Genomic DNA, 27,854 nt, shown 5'->3' with positions numbered 1-27,854 from the left:
GAAATGCAATTTAGAGAAAATCCACAGGTTGGGGTGTTTACATTTAACATCAATGCCACTGTATCTAAATTTAGTTTCAAAAGAAAGGTCCATGATAACAAAGGAGCTAAGTGCAATCATCAAACAATTACATAATTTGTCTGTGATTCCCTCAAACGCCTAATGCTGCTCATGTACATGTACTTCTGAGAATCAGACTCTTCAAATACAAGCAATTTAAGTCAGTCCCAATACAAGTGAAACACATCAACATTAACAAAAAACACACTGTAGTTTGTAATTCTCTTAATTTTTTTGGTCTTAAAACTGTTAAACCATTTTGACATAGTACTAGTCAAATTCCATCATAAAATTGTGATGGGAGTAAAATTACAATGTTTAGACCAGCGTGATGAGCCTAAGTACAATTTTTATACCTTTTTTGATTGATTACCATGCAATGATTAATTTGCATTTAATCTACAATATCAGGAATAATTAACCTAAACCTTTACCTTGATCAACATTTACATGTAGTATGCAAGAATAATTGAATGTTTTCTGTTGGTGAATGCATAATATTGACAGGCTGAAATGGTTGGCCTAAGTTGCATGACTGGGTGTATAATTTATCCATAATATTTTCTGTAAAACAAGAGTTAACGAAACATCAAGGCTTTAGTGAGAAATAGAAATCTCCTTTAATAACATAATACTGTATCTATCTTTGAAAAATAACTGCCAAACAAATAATTTACAAGAGGAATTCTGGTTAAATGCACCTTGGCAAACAAGTATCAACGCATTTATTACATTCAATTAAAATGAATAGACCCATAAATACATCTATAAGGGGTATCTGCTTAGTTAAGATATGTACTCCCCTGCAAAACAATGTACATTTACTTGTAATTATGTAGTAGGGAAAATCTATCGCTTATAGTTGTAATACCTGTACATTGACACAATGTAATCTTTACTCTCTGTTGCAATAACACATCAATCCAAAGGAAAAATCCTTACACTATACACGTCATTTTAACTTTCTTTGTTGCAATAATACATGATCAATCCAAGGCAACAATACTTATTCAATCATTCATCTATAAATGTACTTAAATTAAAATTCATTGACTGCTTTTTAAATTGCCTACATTCTTGTGCAGGGATCTAAACATTGTCATAACTCTGTTCCAATTAAAATATTGAAACATTTCAAGTTATTATCAAGTCCATAAATAAATTAGTCGATATCATGGTAGTGATGGTAGTGGTGATGATGATGATGTTCATGATGATGATGGTGTTGGTGCTTTTGAGTGACAGGGGAACACCCCACCCCCTCTGTCTTCTCCATGACCTCGTGCTTCATCACCGTCAAAGGCTGCAAGGTGTGGTGTCGCCGCGATCTCCTCCGGTGCTTACCCCTGCTCACCGGTGGTGCCTGCGTCGCCGGCGCAACCACCTGTGTGGTGACGACCTGCACCGGTTCCGCCGGAAAGCTGTGCTGTTTGGGGCTGTGGTGACAGAATGTTGCCTCAGCACCGGCAGCAACAGCTTGCATCGGTCCAGCCGGCTGCATCCCTTCCAGTCGCGTCCTGGACGCCTCCAGCAGCTGCATATGATAGTCTTTGTGGTGCCTTTGAGCATACTCGTACTTTGCGAACAATTCCTGATTCATCTGCAGGGTTTGCTTCTTGAACCCGTGCACTTGAGGATCGCAAGTCTTTGCCCGTCGATGATGGGGGCTTGATTTCAAGTGTCTATGACTCACTTGGTTTGGACTGCTAGCTGAGGCACCTAGTGGTAGTTCAGTCTCTGGATCATTGTGCTGCTGCGCTCCCGCATCTTGCTCATGATTCGTACACTGGTGATCGATACCCGCAAGTTCCTGGTAGTAACTACGTCTCTCTGCATTCTCCTGAGGGCGTTCCACCGGAACACAGTTTGTACCCGCATTGTTTGTTTGCTTAGATACCGCAGTGGCCATCTTGTTGGCACCATTCTCCACACCAGCACTTGATTTTCTATAGGAACGAAGATAAACAAAAAACAATACAAGGATCAAATAAACAATCATTCCAAAATTATGCTGTACAGACCCTATTTGATTTTAGACTTCCATTTTATGTTTAATGTTGACATATTGGGTCATTGTCGAATGGGTTGTACAGGTCATGTCAGGCCATGCAACAATTTATAACACTGGAGTGTTGATACATATATTACATATGGTCAGTAAAAACTGAAAAGAAACCTACGCTAACTGACGTTTAATTTCATACACAGAACTAAAGCTGCCCTTGCCTTGCTTTCCGATGATGTCTCTCTGGGCTGGCCTGCTGATCAACATACAGGGGCGCGGTCACATCTGTAGGTGCCATTGAGTGTGACCGATGCTTTGACCTCCGCGACCTCTTCTCCTCCTTCCTCCAGCACTGGTGATTCACATTGAAGCTGTGCCTGTGAGTGGGAACATCCCCACGATCCCTGACGCGGTTGAAGAGATTCTCCTTGTTCTCCTGCTTGTTGAACAGTTGTGACGCATCGAGGGGAGACGCCGACGGGAGCGACGTGGACTGTGTGCCGACAGATTGCTGCTGGCTGAGATTGTCATGGCTTGGTGTACTAGGTTGGCTGGCTTTGTCTGCAGTCTTCTTGCGAGTGTCCCTCTCGTGATCGGACAGCATGGACAGGCGAAGCTTCAGCTTGCGGCTACCGCTCGGGGGCAGGATGACGGAGCATGCGAGGGCCTCAGAGATCGATTTCAGGATGCTGGACAGGTCCTGCGTGAGAAGAAGAGAAAGAATGTGGATCAAAAAGTCTAACACTGCTGCATGCCAACATCTAATACTGATATCCTTTCCATTACTTCCTCTTCCACTTAATTTCATTTAATTCCTTGCATAAGATTTGATTGATTACCATTTTGAAATCAGTTTACAATGACAAAAAAGCTGTGACAAACAATATTGTATAATCTTTGTAAACCAGGATACTGCCAGAAGCAAAGAAGTCAAAGTAATTGACCTATGGTACAAATAAAAAAAAAATTATATTTAAGTATTGGCACATCAGGGTCAATATGCTTCGTGCCACCACAGCAGTTACAAAATTCAAATCTCATTTCAAATATGATAGTTGTAGAGTGATTAAGTCCCCTCAGAGAAAAATGTATACCGTACATGCACAATATGGCCCTGAAGTTATATCCATAATAGATCCCTATTAATTTTGTAGAAATATTGTGTACCTGGGTATATTTATTATAATGCAAATAAACATAGCTCAGAGATGAGTACGCAGTACGCACTATTTACCGTAACAAGCAACTATGACAAGAAACTTTTCTTTTGTGTCCCCCTCTGCATACTGGTTTATCATCTTATTTCCCCTTTGTCGTACTTGATTCTTTTTATGTATGTATTCCTTTGTATTTCATAATATACATTATTTGTATATTTATTCGTTTTTTAAACTGGAATGTGTAAAAACAAAAATGAAATTCTACCTCTCTTGTGATTCTCCTGTGCCCATCAAAGTCATAGAGAGTGAAGGCCCATTCCTGCGTCTCTTTCTCTGCATCTAGCGATACATCACAATCCACTGCCTGTAAAATAAAACAGAATTACGTATGGAGATGAAGTTGAGTGCGTGCATATTCCTGTGAAAGTTATCGTCTTTTGTTACTTGCAAAGGTTGATTGCGGAGCTTGTGATTAAGAAGTCATCAAAATGAGCAGAAACTGACTGGTATGGTATTACTGTTAAAAACTAGCAGGACCCGCGGAAATCCGCGGGATTCTAGAGGGGGGCGGGGGTGTAAATAGATATATAGAGACTGTCTAAATTAAAACCGCCAAGAACTTTATTTGCCATTCAGGCCATTAAGAAAATATACATGTTTAGCGTCCCCGCCCGCTTCCTTTTTGGGGGCCGCCTCCTATTTTTTTTTTTTTTTTTTTATTTTTTTTTTTTGAAAGAAAAAAAACATGAAAAGTACAGCTAAAATGTATTTCTGATTTTAAAAAAAAAAAAAAAAAAATTGTCGGCCGCCATCTTGAAAAATAGCCCGAATGTCAGGGAAAATGTACGGAGCGGCCATTTTGAAAGAAAAAAAAAAAAAGGGCCTCCTCCTCCCCATTTTTCAAAAAAACAGGACGCTAAACATGTTTTTTTTTTAAATTTGGCCTTATAAAAAAATTAAAAAAACGATCCAACTGTACCAGGGAAAATAGTCCCTGCGTAGGTTATGCGTAGGCTGGCGTACAGGTTTGCTTATGGTTGCTTACTGTGTGGAAAGCTTTTACTGCTTTGTCGATCTGGCGTAGGGTAGCGTACTGTTGCGTAGGCATGTAGCGTAGTGTTGCGTAAAAAGGCGTACTTTCTGCGTCAAGTTTCTATGCCGTAAGTACGCAAAAAAAATTAAACATGTTGAATTGTTTTCGTTCATCTTGCGTACCCCTTTCCGTCCCTCAGCATATAGTAACGTAGGCCAGCGTAGTTGGTACGCAACACTACGCAACTCTACGTATTGACCCCACGCCAATTAGTGACCCGCAAGTGTCACAAATAAAGTATTAAAAATATGCTCATCTGACCCTAATTAAACGCCTAAACCCCCCGAGCTTTCGGGGGTTTATGGCCCCTTGAAACCCGTGGACCCCACGCCTATATTATATATACACTCAACTCGCTGCGATCTGATCTCTCCCCCCCCCCCCCAACTTTGAAGAACGTAACCCCCGAGCTTTTGGGGGTTTATTGCCCCTTGAAACCCATGGACCCCACGCCTATATTATATATACACTCAACTCAGGAACCGTGGAAATCCAAGGGATTCTAGAGGGGGGGCGCAGGCAAAAAATTAAGTTTTTCATTTCGGGGGCTCCATTTCAAATTTTGGGAAATTTTCGGGGGCTACTTTTTCAACTTTTGGGGGCTCTTTTTTCTGGGGCTACTTTTTCATTAATTCATAAAAGGATAGGCCTACACTTTGTTGAGATTTGTTTAGTAGGCTAAGGACAGGTTTCAGGCTTCCTACTTCATAATTGCCTATTTAAAAAAAAAACATTTTTCTAGTTCAATAACTAAGTTTTCATGCATTGATTTGATGCAAGAACTGTAACATAATAGACCCTAGATCGTGATTAGTTCTGACCATGAATTTCGATAATCATTTTTCAAAGTAAAATTTTCACAAGAAAATCAGACAGTCGTTTAAAAACGTAGACATTAGTAATACTTTTACTAATTCTAAGCTCAGGTTTCGTAAATCTATTCACGAAACTATATTGAAATCGCGGCAATAATGATGCAAACCAACAGATAACAATTTCAAAGTGTCAAAATCTCTTCGACTCGAGCTCAGCTCAGCTGAACTCACACACACACACAGCGTAACTCCAGGAAGCTCAAACACCGGCGCCGCAGGCGTCGGACGCCTGCGGTGCGCGGAGCCGGTGTTGGAGCTTCCTGGAGTTAACGGCAGCTCACACACACTGCACAGCAGCAATGCACTGTGTATTGACTGAAGGCAGCTTGCGACTGAACTGTCAGTCCAATGGTTTTCTAGTGAAAACTTTCCTTTAGAAAATGATAATCAAAATTTAGTATACATGGCCGGAGTAATCACAAAATAAGCTTTGATTTCATACCTCCATTCACGAAAACTATATAAAAATCGCGGCAAAAATGATGGAAATAGGTCCCTAAGTTTGGACGTGGACGGGAAGCTTCGTGTGTATCTCTGTGGCTTGTGCAGCTACTACAAAGGATATCCTATAGAAAGATGCTTTACTCAGGTAATCCCGACCCTGTGCATAGTGCATTTAATACGCAACTTAATGTGAGTGGATAGTCGTCGGTCGTGTGTCTACGGATGTTATGTTGAATATCCATGAGGTATCTCTGTCGTCACGCATATCCTGCATTATGCATATCGCGTCTGTTTTCGCCCTGGACGTCGACACGGCGGAGTATAGCCAATTCCAGAGAGTAGACTCTCCCGCGGACGATGGCACCGGGCGCGGGTACCCCGAGGGGAGGGTTCAGGAGGAGATAGCTGCACCAACTTCGGTCGGCGATCTCATTAAAAAACAATAGAATACAAAGGCTGGCGGAGACGTCGCGCCCCCCGCGGAGCCTTAGCGTATTACTTATATAGATAACTGTAGCTTTTGCACTGCCCTTTACGCAATGCAGTGAGATAATCAAAACAAAATTATTTTAGATATATAGATCTTTTATGGTCTTCGACGGTTTAGATATAGCACAATGTCACTAAACCTAAGACCTCTTCCAGTGTAAGCCAGTGCGGAGAGATGGCCAGTTTAGGTTGTAATTAGGGTTAAGGTTAGGTATAGCACTTGGTAATTGGTTGAAGTTAAATTCTGTTAAAGATAAAATTGAGTTCTGGTCATGCGATTGCATTGTGAAAGAAAAGATGTGGAATGGATTAGAAAAAGTTGATCATGTAGCATGTAAGTATTGGTGTGTACTGCAAGGTTCTGGAGTCAACAAAATCATTATAAATTTGGCCCAGTATTGGTAAAGTAACAAGGACTGTACACAGAAAGATGTAAATGGGACTACACAAATGGTGTCGGGCCTATACCTTGATTTCCTTATCTTTCTATGCTCATTACTCAGCCAGTATACATTTTCTACCAAAATTGTTTTGCAAATGACATTTATTTGTAATCTTGAACATTCAGTGTAAGTTTTGTTTGATTCTGTGAGAATTAATTTTCTTTTTTATCAGATCTCAAGTTTATCTTTAATAGTGTAGGACAAAGGTCAACAGGATGTTGCCAGAGCATCAAACCGACTGTTCTTACCCCAATGGTTGGTGATGTAGGGGAAGAAGGCGGTAGTTTCTTGCTAGGAGAGTCCTCCTGTCTGGTCTGTACCTTCAGACTGCATCTTGATCCAGTCACCTCTGGAGGTAGATCCACTGTGGAAGAAAACAATTTATCAATCAGAAACATACAGTCAAACCTGCTTTAGTGACCACCTGTCTACAAAGACCACCTCCTTACAAAAAGCATTTTTTTGTTTCCCCTGAAAATGGTTTCTCATAAAAACATGTACTAAAGGAACCTGTCTACGAAAACCACCTGTCTACGAAGACCACTTTTTGTGTTTCCCTTGGGCAGTCGCTGTAGACAGGTTTGACTGTAGCAGCAATAGAGAACATAAAGCCAAAAGGGCATAGGATAAAAATGGTTCTCAGCATTTGATATATTATTAATCTACAGGCCTAAACTTACCCTTATTCAAGTTGCCTGTCAAGCAAACTAAAAGAATACTCTCAGTCAGGCAACAACAACGAAATACAACAACAAAAAAGCTCTATTTTGGAGCAAGTCTTATTTTTTAAAATAAACATTTCACTTTGAGTGCGCTTCCATTAATTTTTTTATTTCTAAACACTTTGACCTCCTTTTGTTTCACTACCCTGGTCTTGAGTTTTTAAGGGGTCACTTTATCCATGTGCTTTTTCATAACATTAGCTTTGCCTTTTTTGGTGCCTCTGTGGCTGACTACAGTGGCCTACTCCTGAACTTAACGACATTCAAGCCCATACAAAGGCAGCTACACCATTATCACTATTATGTACCATTCATTGTGTAATTCACAGATTTTGCTTCAGAATATGGAAAATAACCCTCCACACTTCAGTCTCAGAAAGGGATCCTCAAGACAGATTATGAGACAATTCAATTTGGATAAGATAAGATACACTTGATCAAAATTTGATATACTGTATGTATGTAAATTTTCTTACCTTTTAGTGAACACAAGTCTCGGTGCAAAGCCATTGGTCTCTCTGATTGTCTGCCGTCGCACCCATACTGTATGTAGAGAGAGAGAGAGAGAGAGAGAGAGAGAGGGGGAGAGAGGGGGAGAGAGGGGGAGAGAGGGGGAAGGAGGAGAAGGTGGAGAGAGAGAGAGAGATAGAGAGAGAGGAGGGAGGGAGAGAGGGGGGAGAGAGAGAGAGAGAAAGGGAGAGAATGAAGGACAAAGAGAGAGAAGAAATGGGAGAGCTATTAATAATTGACAATACTGTATCCTGATGATGGAGAGCTCATAATTCTAGTCATTGAATGTTAAAAACGGTAACACAATACATTCAGCCCAAGTACAAAGAAACATTCATAAATCATTCCATATTGATCAAATCTGATAAGGGGAATTTCTTTTCACCAATGAATGCATCTTTGGGAAATTTGAATGAGCTTGACAACAATAGAAAGCAGGGAATCAATACCATTGTTGGTAGATCAACAAAAAAAGACAAGCCCCCCCCCCCCCCACACCCACAAACAGAAACACACACACACCGCGAGAGAAAGGAGAGAGATGAAAAATGAATCCATGATGAGAAAAAAATGCGGGTAGGAGACATGATTCTAGCATCACAGTAAAAAAAAAAGGTAATTACATCTTGAAACTTTGAGTTTCTATCAATGCAACGCGTAGTGATATGTTACATGATGAATAATAGAGCTAGGAGGATCGCGTCTCTCGGGGGGAAAACTCCTTTAACACAGGAAATGGAGCAGTATTGTTTGATCAAAGGGGTTCAAAAATCGAAATATTACAACTCGTACTTACAATATTTTTACAAATCCACTCCTTTTCGTACTGATCATAATTTTTACATAAAAGAAGAACAGGTTTGCTGATGACTCATTCCAATTACAAAAAAAAAATATATATCAGTATTTAAAGGCAATACATTGTATGCACTACAGCAAGAGAGAAAATTCAAGGTCTACATAAGTCATTGAAATCATAGAATACAGTTGCATTGGTAATACACCAAACCAGCTGTCGAAGTACTATCAGGACTTGGATAGAATATTTTTTAATAGAGATGTGAACCCTCAGCCCCCCCCCCCTATTTATTTATTGATAATTTTAAGAGAAAACTTGCATTGAAACTGTTTACACAGGTTTTGTGTACCAGTTTGTGAAGAAATATCAGTTAGCAAATAAAATCATGATCCCCTCCTCATTCTTGAAAAAAATAGGAAATTATTTAATCTATTTTACATGACCCAATAAAATGATAATCTAAAAAAAATGAAAAGTATTAGTATCAAATACTGAATTTCCCAAGACAGTATGAAATATCTGAGTATGAATGCCTAATTATTATTCTTTTTTAAATCCAAGTTCAATGGTGTGACCTTTAAACACCGAGCATCCAGTCATGCAATCCTTGAAATCACACAATTCCCAGACACTACAAAGGTTTAATGGAATTGAATCTGAGGATAATTCTCTTTCAATTGCTGTGTATTTGTAAGCTGCGGGGCTTTTCATTCAAAAAATACAATCTTACATCAGGCTTATTTACTCAAGGGATGGTAGCTCAGTAAAGAAAGGGGAAACTTTTCTTTTATCAAACTTCCATGCCCCGAGGAAAAGTTATTATTTCTTGTCCGCAAAAACATGATTTGAGAAAATGCATTAAGATGTCAGATTTCAATCAAGAAGCCCATTATTTAAATGACATTTACATGTACATTGAATTTTCATGATGATTCCAATATTTTACTCAGTTTTCATGTTATGTGTTACAAAAAAAACTTTAGTGTACTGGTAATGGTGTTATAAGGTTCCATTAATAACATACATGTACATGTGCATGTTCCTGTATGTACATGCATGGAAACAAATACATTGGTTTATGTAAATACATATTTTTTAATATCATTGTTCATGAAAAACAGCATTTTTTGTTACAGCACATTTTCTAGGTTCCAGTCTTGTACATTTCATACGTTTGCAATACATTACGATCCACCTTTCAAGCCACCCTCCATTACCTTTCAAACCATTCCAAACTTAAATCATCTTTTACTCTTCCCATCATACCTTCCTTTCCCATTCATGCACATATACAGGGTGTATACATTAGCTAAAGTAAGAGCCTTTATTCAAACAGATCAAACAACCAACTTCTTTTTTCACTTCCTCCTCCTTTCCTTTCAATCCATCCTACATTCTCTTTTTCACACTATCTTCCATCCCTCCTATCAAAATATCCTATGATCTCCCTTTCAAAATCCTTATTCATATCTTCTTTCAAAGCAACCTTCACCCATTTTAGACCATCTTCTACCTCTACCAAACTATCCTTCCATCTTTTTAAAAACATCCTATATCCTTCCATTTCATACCATTCTTCGAGCATTCCTCCTCCTCCATAATTACCCCTTGTGGAATACCCCTCATTAATATCAAAATATTGTCATGCAACATCCTTTTTACTTTCAAACCACCCTCTTTAAATAATCCTTTATCCAGTACTCTCCTTTTCCAACTCTTCTCTCAGAATATCATTCATTCATTCCTTTCAAACCATTTTCTTTCTTCTAAACCCACAACACTCCTCCCTTCAAATCATCTTTTATCCAGTACTCTCCTTTTCCAACTCTTCTCTCAAAATATTATTCATTCATTCCTTTCAAACCATTTTCTTTCTTCTATACCATCACCGCTCCTCCCTTCAAACAGTCTCTCATCCCTCCTCTCACACCATGGAGTCATGGACCTACTACAGTCTGACATTCTAGAAACTGACCCTTCAGATTTGTCACCATGGAAACCTTTTTTACGATCTCGGTTTCCTTGACCCAAAATCAAAATGAGAACTTCATATTGAATATGTATGACAGATTCTTGATGACTGACTAATCCCCCCTGTCAAATTAGATCAATAGACAGGGCAACCCTGAAGTAGTTCCAGCATAAAAGATTGAACTTCATACATACTTCACAATCACAATCTCTCTGGTTGAAGCATTGTAAATGAGATCTGATAAGAACTGTTCATTTCAAGTAGTGTAACCAGGGAGTCGTGAATTAAATCAAAATAATTTAATAATGTAATTCACAACTCCCTGCTGTAACCATGTAATCAAACACAGAACCTTAAGTTATTATCTTGTTATTTCTTTTTTCTTTTTATTGTTGTTGCTAAATCTGGTACAGGTACATTGTAGATGAAATCATTAATGGTTAATATTCATAATTATCATAATTGTTGGATATTGTATACAAAATTCAGCGTATACATCTACATGTACCTTGCTGTAATTATGTGGATCTAGACCTGGGGACTTTACTTATTAGAGAATTATAAAATTATTATCTTCTTTTTTTTTAAAGCTTATCTGCCGTAGTTTACAGGAGGGTTTAGACCGCTCTGCAAGGTCACTGGACATGTGGTTATCTCATCAACTCAGCTCTCAGTTAACATGAGAAAAAAAGGATCATGGGGGACCAATGGTCACCGATTCTGCATTGTTTGTTATATAGAGGGCGCAAGTAGCTACCAGTAGTGCAGTGGGCCTTTAAGGCTCATTTATCTAATTTTGTTCCTTTTCTTTTGAGGGAAGAGGGATCTTTCTACCTCGCAACAATGATAATTTTGACTTTGATGTAAACATTATGACCATGAATTACAATGCGCATAGCTTGTAATTTTGTGTTTTACGTGCTATTCACATCTTATCTCCTCCACCGACCAGCCCCCCCCCCCCCCCTCCCTTCCCCACCCCTCACAGGCATCCCCATATTAATTTATACGTCTGAAGAGTGCAAACTCCTCAATAATGACTTTGGGGGTTTTGTGGTTTTCCGCTGAAAGATGAGGGAACAATGAATGAATGAACACTGTATTGTCGGTCCACTGGCCCTGTAGACCGTAGATACAGTACATGGACAGTGTAACCTGGCTGCATGTGTATAGCCTATGCCAGCCTTCGTAAGCACGCAGGGGTGGACTGCAGATTATTCCAAGTCTAGCCTAGGCTGAAGTGAAGTAAAATACACAAAGATGTAAACTACATGTTGGGGACTGTAGGCCTACACATGCACTGTATTACTAGGTTGAAAAATGAAAAATGGGAACACAACTTTTAAAAGCCATCATTCTTTGTACATCTGATTTGTCTTCTGTCGATTGTTCATTTTTATTTTATTTTTATTTTTTGTTACGGGAGGGGTTTTGATGTTTTAGTAACATCTATAGATAGGAACAAATCTAATACCGGTACTTGTGATACATGCAGAGGTTCTTTTTCAAATTATTTTTTATTATGTTGACTTTTCCTAGAGATTTAGGCATATCAGGAGGAGGTGGAGGGATTCTCTCAGACTCGGCTTGTTTATTATTCTCTAATTTTTCTCTCACTTATTTTCAGAGAAAAAAAATATGTTCTAACAAATCACTAGGCCTTGATGTAAATTGTAAGCTCCTGCATGCAATGAGAACTGTATAGAGCTGGATAGAGCTGGATATACAATTATACAACAAGTCTGCCTCGATCGTTCAGCTCCCAATATTCTCATTCCCATGTATGTACTGTGCATGTAGCCTACCGGTATATGTAATAACACTATTAGGCCTGCATGATGGAACTACATCAGTAATCAGTCATTCAGAATATGATTACCTGTAGAGCTTCACAGAATGCCAGTGCATTAACAGCCTGTATGGTGAAGAAATGAGGGAAACCATAGACAATGAATACCACCCCCCCCCCCTCCTCTCCAAATAAGAAGACTGCAATTGTGGAAGGTCTCAATAATCATTACCCCCTTTTTAGTGCCTTTGTTCCCTTTAAATTGAATTTCAAAAGGTACTTCAGTGACATGTAGTTCTGGCAGAAAACAGATTTGCTGGCATTTCTTCTAAAATAAAATCGTGGACTACTGAATTCTTTCATTCACATGTAGATCGATCGACACTCTAAGACAACACCTACATGTACAGTAATTCAGTGTTTTTCAACCCTTTTCCAGTCTCAGCACCCTTTGCAGAAATAGAAAGTTTGGCATCATTGTCACCCTATTAAATCCCAAATTCATCACAGAATATGAATTGTGCATCACTCTGAACCTTGTCGAGTGTCATGTACACACCTTGTCAGTCACTATACATTAAGGTCTACATGAATGTTATACATTTGATTTGACAATGGAAATAAGTACTGATTTGAACATTTCAATTTGAGAGATCCCATTTACTATCTGCACAATCAGTGTGTAAAAATACTGCATTAATTATCTCCAATATCTGCTGCGCCACCATCCGCTATGTTAGAAGTAGCTTTAATACTGTATAAGATGATGCCCCAGTATATTTTTGCTGCATGATGATCATTTGCTAAAAATGTCCCTTATCTGTGACACAAAACACAGTGGAGTAAAGCTTCCAAGGGCTAATGAATGTAACTCTTCAAGACCAAGATTCTTCATGATCTTCAAAATATTCTATGAAAATTCCTGAAAGATGGTCTTCGAATTTAGTCAGTTACACATGAACTTGGTAAATGAGCATAAACCAGCCTTTTTCATTGCTCCTCGATCTTGCCTGAGATCACAACTGGCTTGGTTTCGACTTTTGTGACCTCTGACCTCCAGGTCAGATTCCAAGACCACTGCCATCCACTGCTCTATCCACCGATCTTCCGAAGAAGTCTATGATTCATACCAAACTTGACGTCTGAAGAAGTGGGTCATTAAGCTGACTGATGATACCAGCTGAGACCATCTAAGCCCCATTCACACCGGCAACTCTACACAACGTTTTGTACGATAAACTACATCCAATGGAGCAGTACGAGATGAAATTATTTTTCTAGTGTGAACAGTGCATGATTGCAAAGTGAAATGTCAATGTCGTATATAATGCAATGCTGTAAGCACATCGCAAAGAGGAGGACAGAGCTTCGTTTTAAATGAAAACTTGATTCAGATTCTGGGCCCATCGTCTATGATGTAAACACTGTATTGCTTGATTACTGTATTAATTAACTCTGGAAGTATAGTACTGGTATGTACTGTACATGTGCTGAGAAAGTAATGGACAAGGTGAAAGCTTACTTACCAGTAAAGCGAATGAGTTAACCGTCAAAACCTGTGCATGTCTCCCTAAAACTGAGTTTCTTTTAAATGTTTTCTATTTATGTTTCTTTTTATGATATTCAAACCCCATCTGTATGCCCCTTTCACTGTACAGGTCTCAGGATTTCTTCAGATAACATTTTTTCTTCATACAGTGTTTCCTCTCGTCTAAAAGTATCACATGTACATGTAGTGACAACACCTTTTGAAAGCAGGCACAGTAGTAGGGCGAATAAATGACAGCAGGTGTGTGGGTGTGTTTCTAAAACAGCACTTCAGGAAAAATGTGTAGGATTTCTGGCACTGCTCGGAACCTCATGAAACACCAACCTACAGAGGCTACATGTAAGGAGCAAAAATGTACTTACATGCAGGGATGCCCTACCTAAAAAGTTTGATAGTTTTCTATAGGTTTGTCAAGTAATTTTAGTTCTCAAATTCATATTACTTGCTCAAGAATTGTCATTGGATATGTGCAATAAAAAGCACTACTGTTTCAGGCCTTATTACCCCCCCCCCCCCCCCTAACAAACACACACGGACAAGGGTATTAGCACTCTTTCTTTAAACAGGGGATGACTCCCAAATTACCTACATGTATAAAACCATATCAATCTATTCTTATAACAATCCAGCTGAAAGTTCGATGATGAGATAATAATCACACAAATTGATATTCCATAATTTCTTGTTTATTCAGTAAACCACAGCTCTTTCTGCAATCCACATTCACTTTCTTTTGAGCGTCTCACACACACAATGAAAGCCTCACCTCAAAAGTGTCTGCCGTTTCTAAACAGTTAAACAGCCTGATGGGGTTGTTTAGAATCAATGAATTCATCAGACATACTTATTAAAGTTCACACGTATTTGCCATCAAACTGCACAAACTGCCATACCATCATAATTCTCACAATTTACTAAAACACCTCTTTCAGGAATAAAGTGTTGGTAGCCTATATTTAGCAATCTGTTTAAAAGTACTTCATGTTTTAACCCCTTCACAGGAGTCAAACCTGAAAAGCTTCTTTCTTTCTTCTAGAAGTGGATGACTTTCAATCGATTGCATGGTGAGATTTTAGAATCAATGACTGATGAGCAATCCTCCAGTAGTTCACTTGAGTGCCTAAATTCACACAGAATGGTTTCCTAGTCAATTTGCTAAAAAGAGCATTTCCTGAAGCATGTGCTAACTGTTTTGCTATGTTTGGCACCTGATTGAAAGCTCCACCTCAAAGGCGTGTTTTCATCTTTTTTTCCCATAAAGACAGGATAATTTTGGATCAATAGTTTGTTAACTTTGTAGACTCATTGATGGATGCGTTGAACATTCCCACCAATATTCACATGCTTCAACTTCACTGAAGTGCCTCAATTCACACAAAATGATATCCCACAATTTCTGGTCGACGGTCAATTGCGAAAATAGGACTTCCTGTAATACACATGCATGTGTTAATTTTAGCCCTCTGGTGATGTTTGGCACCAAATACAATAGAGCCCCACCTGGGAAGGTTCAACATTTCTCTATTACATGATGACTTGTGATCAATATTAGCCTGATGTGACTGTAAAATCAATAGATTTGCTGTACATTGTTCACACCATCGAGATTAAATGCAGTTCCTGAATTTGCTGAGTGGGTGGTAGATACAAATCAATTCCAGTCATTTAACTGAACAATTAGGGCTCCACAAGTACATACATGTACATGACACTTCAAATCAAACGGAGAAAGAGAGATGAGAAAGGAAAAGATGGAAGAAGAGAAAACATAAGGCAGGAAGGGAGAGAGAGAGGGGGGGGAGAGGGGGGGGGGAGAAAGAGGGGGAGAAAGAGTGAGAGAGGGAGAGAGAGAGGGGGAAGAGAGGTAGACTTATTTTTGCCACCGCATTGACATGATAGCTTCAGTCGGAAAAAATATATATGTATTAATCATTTCAGAAAATGAGTTATGGAAAGAAAGTGTTCAGAAACTGATGTGAAAATGAAGATACCTTTAAAAAAGGTAGATGAAATGTAATAGATCAAAGATGGAAGGTGATAGATAAAATCGCATATAATATTGTAGGAACAATACAATACATTAGATCTCAAAATTACTGAATGATCCGACACCACCTACTATTCTTTGTTTGTACATGTACATGTAGGGCTACATGTACATGTATAATTTGTATAAAACAGGGTAATCGTAGAAAATAAATTTCCATGAAAGAGTTTACTTTTTCTACCTACATGTACACTGTACATGTGCATGTTTATGGAATGGCAAAAAAACCCTCAAACACAAGAACCCAAAGAATTTCTTACATGAATAATCACACTGTACAAGTGCAATAAACAAATAACAAACATCTCACAGAATAATGAGAAGAAACAATACAAATAACATACAACTCACAGATAATGAGAAGAAACAATACAAATAATAAACAACTCACAGAATAATGAGAAGAAACAATACAACTAACAAACAACTCACAGATAATGAGAAGAAACAATACAAATAACAAACAACTCACAGATAATGAGAAGAAACAATACAACTAACAAACAACTCACAGATAATGAGAAGAAACAACACAAATAACAAACAACTCACAGATAATGAGAAGAAACAATACAAATAACAAACAACTCACAGATAATGAGAAGAAACAATACAACTAACAAACAACTCACAGATAATGAGAAGAAACAACACAAATAACAAACAACTCACAGATAATGAGAAGAAACAATACAAATAACAAACAACTCACAGATAATGAGAAGAAACAACACAAATAACAAACAACTCACAGATAATGAGAAGAAACAACACAAGTCACAGGAAATAGTGAAATAACACGATAAGATACTCTTCATCTACGCTGAGATCAGGAGATGACAAATTTTAGCCGAGAGCTAGCGAGAGAAGGAAAAAAAAATCCAACACAATGTTGAAGTCTCGCAAGTCTCACACTCTAGATTAATGGGAAGGGAGGGACACACCATCAAGCGCATCCTCTTTGTCGGCGACTTAAAAGGCGGCGCCATCAAAGGGCACGGAGAGCGAGAAACAGAAAGAGAGAGAGAAAAAATGTTTGTGATGTACGACACAGATGTTCTCCATTAGCACAGCCATTACATTGGGCTCAGGACTACACCGATTATGAAATGCCACTCATCTCTCCTATGATTATTTTCCTCCGCCCCCCTCGGTACTTTCGAGTTGTTTTGAGTTGACGTTTCAGCTGATATTTTAAGTCAAAATACACTACATTGTAGCCTAGAGGTTTATGGGTTGCTTGCTGGTACATGTACTGTACATGAACAAACTGCTTGACAGTCAAAACTGTAGTGTAGGTCCATGGTGTGAGCATGTCCATGGTGTGAGTTACATAAAAGGCTATTGCACTGTATTGTATCAACCTACAGTACCATGTAATTAGACATGACTTGAAGAATTGAAGCAGAGAGGCTTTAGAGAGAACAAACTTCTCAATATGTACACTGTAGCTGGGTACAAATGCAGCTCAATGGTTTTCCCCCTCTAAAAGTCCATTTAAAAAGGAAATAATCAAGTATCATTTAACATTACACTATACATTTCAATCTATGATGACCAAAGTCACCAAACTAAATCTTTTTACAAAATTCCATTTGGATATAATTACTGCCATTTGATGAACAATTGCAGGAACAACAGCAGGAATTAATTCTTTGAAATGCTACAGCGCCATCCTAAAGCCGTGGTAGTAATTGTGAAGCGCCAGGAGTGTCAAATTTGACAGATATGACTACACAAGATTCCATTTGATGAACAATTGCAGGAACAATGGCATGAATTAATTCTTTGAAATGCTACAGCGCCATAATGGCAGCCATCCTAAAGCCGTGGTAGTAATTGTGAAGCGCCAGGAGGGTCAAGTCTGACAGATACATGTACATGTATGAGCACTATACAAGAATCTACTATTATTATTTATTGCCACACAGATGTGGCAGAAAAAGAAAGAGGACTCCACAGTTAATAGGTAAAGTTAATAGTGTTCCCCATTTCATTTGAACAAACCAAACACTATTCATTTTACTAGAATTATAATTTTTATCAGGGCCTGCACTTGTCTACTTCTTTTCCAAACACTTTTTGAGACATACTGTGTACATGTACACTCTTTCATTTAGCCAATTAATTGAAAAAAGAAATTGGTGCAAAAGCATGCTATTATGATTTTTACTTTAGCCGTCTACCTATGAAGCTTTGGGTTTTTAAAAGTGTGAATGCCGTAGACTATGCCATTCGTTTTGGTGGCCATACTGAATGGATTATACTCTGTTGATGATGGACTGCTCTTCAGCAGAAGGGATCCACTGACAGCTTATTTCACTAAGAATACTTAGTCTGGAGCCAAATGCATCTTAAAGGGGAATATCAAAGATGTATCAGGGGTATAATGCATGATTCTAATGAGCAATAGGCCTAGACAGAGAATATGTCAATATTAAAATAAGAGAATTATGAAAAAGTAAAGAATTGGTTCATGCTGATTACCCACCTCCAATAAAAAAAAATTAAAAAAACACAAAACAAAACAAAAAGAAAAAGAGAGAGATGTTTTGAAAAGTAAATGGACTCTGGAAAGTGCATGCAAAAGTCTCCCCCAAAGAGCAGTGATCTTTCTTGTTCTAAATAGGGCCTTGGCTTTAATATGTACTTTATATTAAAGCACAAATTAACCAAACAAAGCAAAAAAAATAAAAATTAAATAATCACAAAAACTTAAGGAAAAAAAAGAAACTTCCTCTGTAAATAGAAATACTGTTATTAATCACAATACTGTAGATAATGTCCATCTGATAGGCTACATGTACATGTACATGTATAATAGTAGCTCTATGTCTTGTATTCTGTAATTGTCTGTGTGTGCACTGTGCACAGGCATGCATGTACATGCATTACCATTTAATACTATATGGCTACACTGATCAGGTCAATTTTCGGACACTAATAATATCATGCAAATTGCACTGTTTGACACAGTTGGAGTTCTACCAATTGTAATGAAAATATCCCGCAAAATGAATTGTATTAATTACATGGACATGTAACAAATTTATGGACAATTTGGACAAAGGCGGTAGAATGGCCAATATTATCTCATCGTAGGGGCACTACCCTTCATATTTATTTTCTGTTGAGTACACTGATGGCTGCACATCATTGTTAAGTACCATACTGCACACTGTAGATGATTTTATTGTTGATTTATGATCAGGGAAATTTATGTTTTCCTTAAAAATATACAATTCAGGAATATGAATGGCCATAAAAATTGTTTCTCTTTGTTTTTTTACTCAAATTATAAAAATTCCTAAGTTTTAAAGGAGAAATAAAGAGAGTGGCAATGGAAATCATATGGACATCGAATAGCATAAAGATTTTATGCTATGAAATGTATAGATTATAAGATGGGTAGAAGAATCCCTGCAATCTGATTGGTCAATTACTGTGTAGTTTTTTTTTACTGGATGCACGCGATATCGGGAATCGATACCACCGATATCCCTTTTTTTAAATTAACTCTTATAATTTAATCATAATATATTATCATTTAATAACACGTTTATAACTTTGAATGTATCACTCAAGATGAGCCATGTACTACAGGCTAACATGGATGATGATGACCTGCCTTAATGCTCAAGTTCAAGGGTCATGCTCTTACAATCATTTACAGGTCACATCTCAGGTTAGAGTTCCCAAGATACATGTACATGTAGGCCTCTCAAGTCTCAACTCATGCCTGTCGGGCACAAGGTGCACCCCACCAATTTGCATCTCATTAACTGCACGGTTGTTTAAAAAACAACTGCTAGCGGCATGAGTGCTCACAGTCTTCAATATGGCAAACAATGCGTCTAAATTGCGTCACTGTTTTCAGGATAAACGAACCCAAACTTTCCATGTGAACTAATTAGTAGTTTCAAAAGCTTATCTGAAGAAAAGAAAATCATGAAATACAATGTCTATTTTGTTGAGTTATTATTTTCATATGAAAACGTCCTTTTAATGGGTTGTTTCCTCCAACAATCCTCCACCCCTTGCCCCACCCTTATCCCTGACCGCCATCCATCCCCCCCCCCCTCCCCCCCCCCCCCCCCACCCTGCAATCTCAGTGTATACATTGTACATGTACTTCTACTATTGAGGACAGAGGAATTCCTCTTAACCTCGTAGAATTCCTCTTAACCTTGTTGACTAAGCCAAAAACTTTACAGCAATCAATAGAAGTCATATAATAATGTACACACAATATCCAGATTAACCCTGAGTGAATACACAAATGTACATTGCAGTACATATGTACAGTATGCAAGCAGGACTCTAGTAATAACTGATGAACAGGCCTACGCTGTAGACTGTTTTACAATTTGAGTGGCAGCATCATATTTTCTAGCTTCAGGCAAAGTACAAATTTGACATACATAGAAATGTTGAAGGGAAAGATAAGCACAGGGTGTATTGCTTATTCATGCAGGGCCTACATACAGGCCTACATACAGAATTGTGGATTTTATAAATCTGTTTGTGTGTTTCTACTATGAGTGATGTGCTGCTAATTATTTCAGAACAATATTTTCAGTTGTTGAGGCTAAAAAGTAAAATTATTAATAAATAGAAAATTAAAATCATATTTCCTGTTTTTTACATATTTACTGGACACCCATCTTATTTACTGGACGGTATTTACTGGTATTTACCGCCCAACCCTGACAGGCCCACATCTGTACATCTGTATGCCATACATGTACATGTACATGTAGGCCTTAGAGCCTAGGACTAATCTGCACGTAATTTGAGCGACTATTCTTCCAGAATATTCAAATCATTTCCAAGTAATGTGTTCAAAATACAGATTACACGTGTTTGCCCGTCATATTAACCATTGAGCCACTGATAAGTTTAGTTTGCTTTCTTACTTTGTTTTGTTTTCTTTTGTTGTTGTTCTGTTTGTTGACATGGTACTATGCATGGAAAATCAGAGCATTGCAAGCTACCTGCTCAAAATGCTTTGATCAAACAATGCCTGACAAAACACATTGTAGATGTTTTGTTCCAAACAAACACAAAAGAATATATTACTTGAATTTAGACCAAAATCAAATAATACTCTTTAGTCTAGAGAACACCAATCATCCGTTCATAATCAAGGTGCGTCTTTTACAGTAAACTATATTTACAATTTACACAGTAGTAAAGTTTCATTGTGTACCTGTGGGCCTGAACATGGTCATGGTAGGCCTACACATGTACATGTACATGTATGCATACCACCATCCCCCTATATCACAACCGACGACCTTGAAGTACATCATCTACAGTGTACTTCAGCCTGGTAGGAAGTGGAAAGGTCAAAGTTCAAGTGGATTTGCAATCTTCTGAGATTAGAGTCAGTCAAGTACCATCTTTTCTACATTTTCTTATCTTACTAATGGTTGAATCATCATACTGTAGTCTAGTGTAGACCTAATGTACAAGCCCTGGTACAAGCATGCCTTTTTAAATGCACTGTGTATTCAACGAGATTATCACTGAATGATTTGCAATGTATAAAGAGAAGCTACACATTTCCTGAGCAAAAAGAACATTCTTCTTCCCAGGTACGGGTTTCATTATAGAAGTACTGTATATTTTTTACCAAAATATGCATAAGTTCAAAGATCTAGTTCAATTTGTTAATTTTCAAAAATACAAACTCACAATGGTATAAAAGGAGAAAACCTGGATTGTAATAATATGTATCTTTATGTTTTATTCTACAACTGAAGAGGGAAAAGTTTGGTAAAACATGCATGTACAGGTGTATAAGGCATAAATGTACATGCATGATGTGTAGCTCACTAGTAAGTGAAAACTGAAATTATCATAACAAATTTTAATGCTCAAAGATAGCTTACAGTGCATGTGTGCACAAATATAAAGATGTACATGTAGTACATTTTGTAAGTACTGATAGTTGCAAGTTCAAAGTTATGTATACAATTGTATGATACTGAATAGTAGCCCAAACTGACAGTCAATTTATCATTCTCCGTTTGGCTCTGCGACATATCGTTCATATGCACTTGTTAAAAGCACTTGTTAAAAATCAAGAGTGTGAAACTCATCACAATCATAGTAAACATATTCTGATCGCCTTGACAGCCCAACTCATAGTGCTATTCAGCTCAGTGGCAGACTCACTTAAACTCAAGCGCTTTACTTATTTTCAACACTGAGCATGTAAAACTCATCAATAATTTACATCAAAGCACTTTATACAGCTGTAAACAGAGTTCAGTACTGACTGTCTGTAGACAAGAGGCAGACAGGGAGAGACAAACATGAAACTTGAAATTACGTTTGCTTCTAAAAACCAAAACAGGGATTTCAATGCAGTCTCTCATGTGTTTCTTTGGTTTAATATTATACTTGTTTTTGTTTTTTGGCTTCTTATATATATTTTTTTTAATAAACAAAGCTGTTTTTTTAGCTTTTTAAGCTCATCATTCGGTTTATCCTTATCACAAAGAAAAGGCATTTCTAATTTGTTAAACGTCACATTTTGCTCACAACTTTCCTAAGATATATTTTTCATTCACTCAACAAGCACATTGAAAAAAAAAAAAATTTAAATCATAAAAATCCTCATGACAAAGATGAAGAGATTTTAGTTTTCAATGACAACTGTAGACAGCAAATTCTGCACAATTCAGAGGAACTGAGTGAGACGTCTCTGCAATATAACAAGAACACACCTTCTTTTAATGAGCCTTCCAAAATAGGGCTCCTTGTCAAATTGTTTGTAATTATAATTTTTTGTCTCCATTGTGCGTGTGTGTGTGTGTGTGTGTATAACCTGTCATAGTAGCAAGGTTGGCTGCACTGTCGTACACTGACCACTGCTCATTGCCACACACCATGCATGCTCAATGCTATGCCAGTGAGCACTGTATCAATACACACTGGCCCTGACTGGCATTGACCCTTTTCTTTGAAATTTTCAATTCAATAGCCCTCCTCTCTTCTGCAGCATACATGCATCTAATGTACATGCAAGTCTACAGGCTACAGGTGTACATTGTACAGCTACGGGAAGGGCGCACAACTTTCCCTTCCAATATGTACTTGAAATTTGCAATTGGGGCACTTGAATATTTATAACTACATGTCAATTCCACCAGCAAACCTATAGTAAATAGTCAACGTAGGCATAAAAAACTGTACTTGTACAGTACCTGTACACGTATTAAAAAGACGATAAACAGCTTCTTTTTTTTAATTGTGCATAGCACCAAGCAGTAGAAGTAGAACTATACATTTTTACTTTATGAAAAACAGTATGGCCTATTGAACAATTCATTCTTTATTAACGTATTACATGTACATAATGTTTGTACACTATACATCTGATTGATTAAAATTAATTATACCAAAAATATATGTAAGGCCTATAAATACAGGTCAAACAAAGCCCAAGTTCACTTTACTCACAGAATCACAACAATATACACATGTAGCCTATGGGTCTACACTACAGAGTGCACTTTTGTACAAGAGCATTGCAGCGTAATCGACTGCACAACATGAAAGTTTCATTCATGGGTTTCCCCTCGTCATGCCACGGTTAATATGGTCTGTTCTATACCACCCAGTACGATCCTGGTTCACATTGAACGTGACCAGCCCTGTACCCTGTGGAGCACGGGTAGACCTTGTTCTATCGGGCCTGTAATACGATCGCTATTCACAGTTGGGGGCTAGTCAAAGTCCAGAGAGCTCGGATCTAAAGATTAGGGAGAAGTTCTCTGGCAAGAACATGCAACTTCACCACTCTCGGTAGGGTAGGTGCAGAACTACCGCAGACTTGCAGAGTACTGTTTTGTCACACAAAATGAGAAAGTTTACAGTGCACCAGCACCATATTGTACACATTCCTTCAAGGAAAGTCATGATCAGAGAAAGTGCTGTACCCAGTCACATGCACAGTTGCACACAGACGGTGTGGCGGTACATGTATTATGCGTTATTGAATTACCTGAAACAGAATTACAGAATCTAAACTGTTAGAGATGTACATGTACACAGAGAAATATGCCTACACTGCAGGGGAACTGTAAAAATTGATGAACCATTTTCTTTTTATATATGAAGTTTTAGATTCACTACTTAGCCAAAGAGAAAAACTACCTTGATAGCAAATTATTCTCAGAGGAAAGCATGAAAATCAGAGAATTATACTGGTGAAAGTTTGAATAAAATCGTACAAAAAAATGAGAAAGTCATGAATTCTTTCAAGTTGTAATCACTATAGGCATGGGCTCTCCTAATTGGCAGAATCTTTAATATCTCTGTAATGTAGTGGTAGAAAACTTTTTTATTTGTTCCAACTTCTAACACAATCAATCTTGAGCAGTGGCACTTAAGAGAAAAAATAGAAATTGATAATATTTGTGTACACAACAAATGTGAGAGACACTATCCACCAACCAAACTGCCAATCTGAGATTCGCATACCGTAGATTCAGTAATCTCGTATTTCACACATTTTTTTACTTTCTTATCATTGACCCGATTTATTTCAGACTTTTTCCATTTCTGTTCATTAAATTTTCTGCTTTCATACCAATTAACTTATTACAAGGGTTGGATTGCCCTTTAAGCTAGATGGTAAAATTGTACACACTGTGCCATGGCACTAGGCAGGTCATACTGAAGTCTCTCATTTTTTAGTTTTGGCCCCATGCATCATTGCATTGCTAAACTCAGTAAACTGTACATGTATGATTGTAGTCAAAGCATATTTGTTTCATCCTCATTCCATGTGTCTCTGAATTTTTTTATTTTTATAATCACAATATTTACTTTCATTCAGTAAGCTATCAAAAAAACAATAATACTGTAGTCTGACACAGGCTTTCATCATCTAAATCAGAAATGACCGTGATGTAATCCAGACCTGCAATTGAAGGGGGAAATTATTTTTTAAATTTCGGGGGCTACTTTCCAAGCTTACTTGCATGAAAATAACATGATTTGATTTGTTTTGCATTGAACTCTATGCAAACTTTTGGGGGCTCTTTTATGACTTTTGGGGGCTCTTTTGGGCGTTTCGGGGGCTACTTCGCCCCGAGCCCCCCTTACTCAAGAACTCAAGAACTCTGACGACCGGTATTCACATAAAACAAAAAAAATTGCAACATTGGCTTCAAACAAAGAAAAGGAAAATAAATAAGATACAAGATTGTTAACTAAGATTGTATAAACTTACATGTTGGCCATGGTGATGGTTTTTACATCCTGGTATTTGATCAGGTGCCCCGTCAGCGGTCCAAAGATGTTCCTCTGAATCTCGATAGCGCGCATTGATACACCCTCTCAAGATGTACGAATCCCCTGTATCAATGGACATAAGAACATACAGCAATAAATTAAAATATGCTGTACTATTCTACATGTATGTTTATCATATTTGTTTCTTGTTCAGCCAGTGTCACTTTTGAGTTTTGACCATTCTTTCATTTTACAAAATATGTACAGTATTTACATGCACAGTATTTGGTCTGTATTTTATCCTTTCAATAAAATATTACTTCCGGTACATTGTATTTACTGTCAAGAGATTTTTTTCTTTTATAAACTGTACATTACACCCAAAACAATTTGTTTTGCTTTAAAAAAAATTACCACAAATAGAATGGAAATAGTATTTCTGGCATTATTTCATTTTACACAATAATGAAATTATATGAGTACTTCTACTGTAGTACAGTACCTGTTCATCAAGTTCACTTTGAAAATCCAGAATTTCACCAAAAATATTGTGTATAGAAAATGGGGATGTTTGACTGAAATTGAGATGGAAATGTGACCAACTGATTTAGCCAACTAACCTTCTGGATTTTCTCTCCTTTTGTAACTCCAAGACCAATCTGGGTGGAAAATAAAGAAAAAAAAATAGAGCATTATTTACATGCAATAAATTGAATTTCCTCATTTTTTAGAGAGAAAAAAAGTATAACTTGCAAGATGATGATGATGACGACGACGACGACGACGACGACAACGATGATTGTGATGATGATGATCGTGATGATTGTGATGATGATGATGATGATGATGGTGGTGGTGGTGGTGGTGGTGGTGGTGGTGGTGGTGGTGGAGGGGGTGGTGGTGGTGGTGGTGGTGGTGGTGGTGGTGGTGGTGGTGGTGTTGTTGGTGATGATGCCACTGATGATGATGATGATGATGATGATGATGATGATGAATATACCGGTACATGTACAGGTAATACCTAAATTGTTCTTACCCTTACCAAGTTTTCATAATTTTTTTAAGTATCTGAATAATTTGTCCTGATTTATGTTTCTTGAGAATGCAATATATTGAACTTGAAACTTACATCTTGGAGTATTCAACAAAGGCCTGGTCCCCCTTTCATTCTTGAGTTACAAAAACTATTTATTAAACCACATTTAAGACGTCCGTATATTGTATATGGCGTCATATTTCTAATTACAAAAACAAAACATTCACATTTTTTGCCAAAAATATGATGGTGGTGAATGAATGGTGATTCACAGCATTTATATAGAGTCTAAGGCAATATTTCTGTTCACAAAAACTTTCACAATGAAAACAAAATAATGATCTGATTTAAACTTTTTAAATGTAGAATCTAGACTTCTAAGTTCAATATAAAACAGACCTTATTTTATCAAAAGAAACAGCCCCCTCCCATAAAAGTGGTGTTATCTCATCATCAGATCATCACTAGTGATCAATTGGAATAGACCCTATGTATACTAAATTACTAATATCATTTTCACAAAAATAATCACTATCACGTCTTCATGATCATTACCATTTTCATCATCATCTTCACCATCATATTCATAATCATTCATCATCATTCATCATCACCAACTGCCAACACCATATTGATATTTGTCATCATCATCAGTACCATCGACCATCATCATTAGTACCATCGACCATCATCATCATCACAATCATCATCCTCATCATCATCACCACCATCATCGTCAACAAATCAACAAAGTCGAGTGGGATTGGCAAGTAATCAACGTAATGTGTAAAAAAAAATATGAGCAGCCGTGGCGGCTACTCTTCCTCGCTCGGCCTCGTCGTTAGCACAGGCCCGACCCACTTGGCCTGGCGCTGACAGCGGCAGGCACCAGTGCACGGGTTCCAAGGCCCCACAGTCGGTCTCACCCGATCGAGTCAATTCTGATCAACGCTAGGAAAATAAAATGATGAACGAAATCAAACTTACTTGATCCTGGCCTACTTTGAGACTTTCCCATCCTTGACTACCGTACATCAGGTGTTTGATAGCTCATGCAAAAAAATCCAATGTACCATCCAGAAATTGATAAACTCCCGATGTCTTGTTTCTGATTTTACTCTAAATTTCCAATCTTGTTCCAATCTATCTGTATACAAATTGTGAACGTACGTACGGACGTGCGTTGTTTTGCGATCGTACTTACGCCTACGTGTCGTCGCATCGCACGCTCTTGCCCGCGAAATGGTGGAAGTTTGTTTGAAGTAATACTGTTCTAGAGCAGCAAGTCTATTCCAACTCCCTGCAGTAAAGGAGAGGAGGAAGGGGTCTTTATGCTTTACTTTGTAATTACTTTGTAATTCTTGTACTTAATATCATTTTCTATCATCAGTTTAATGTTGTTATTATTATTATTATCTTTAGTAAGTACCGTAGTCCTTTTAATTTTCTTATCTGTCTGTAAATATTATTATTTTAACTTATTAATTTTGTACATGTCTGTAAGGGACCCCACTGGAAAAAAGCTCTCGAGCTTTCGTGGGTTATCCTGTTCAAGCTGACTTATTTTTTATCTGTTATTATTGTATATTGTTGTATGTTGGAAGCTTGTCGA

At 37.7% G+C, this 27,854-nt stretch overlaps 1 protein-coding gene across 1 annotated transcript; it reads right to left on the bottom strand.

Annotated features, from left to right (window-relative positions):
* Positions 1-160: 160 nt before the first annotated feature.
* Positions 161-27,440, bottom strand: LOC591067 (protein naked cuticle homolog 2). Its single transcript, XM_790646.5, has 8 exons — positions 27,230-27,440; positions 25,827-25,865; positions 25,205-25,329; positions 7,768-7,834; positions 6,818-6,933; positions 3,491-3,589; positions 2,287-2,765; positions 161-2,006 (listed from the first exon to the last, which is right to left on the bottom strand). The coding sequence occupies exons 1-8, from the start codon at positions 27,258-27,260 to the stop codon at positions 1,223-1,225; spliced, it is 1,740 nt and encodes a 579-aa protein (XP_795739.3). The 5' UTR covers positions 27,261-27,440; the 3' UTR covers positions 161-1,222.
* Between the last annotated feature and the right edge of the window lie 414 nt (positions 27,441-27,854).

The sequence above is a fragment of the Strongylocentrotus purpuratus genome, unplaced genomic scaffold, assembly GCF_000002235.5.
Source record: "Strongylocentrotus purpuratus isolate Spur 01 unplaced genomic scaffold, Spur_5.0 spur5_scaffold_8, whole genome shotgun sequence".
Classification (NCBI taxonomy): domain Eukaryota; kingdom Metazoa; phylum Echinodermata; class Echinoidea; order Camarodonta; family Strongylocentrotidae; genus Strongylocentrotus; species Strongylocentrotus purpuratus.
Note: the sequence above shows the minus strand (reverse complement) of the source record. Positions and strands in the feature narration are given on the sequence as shown.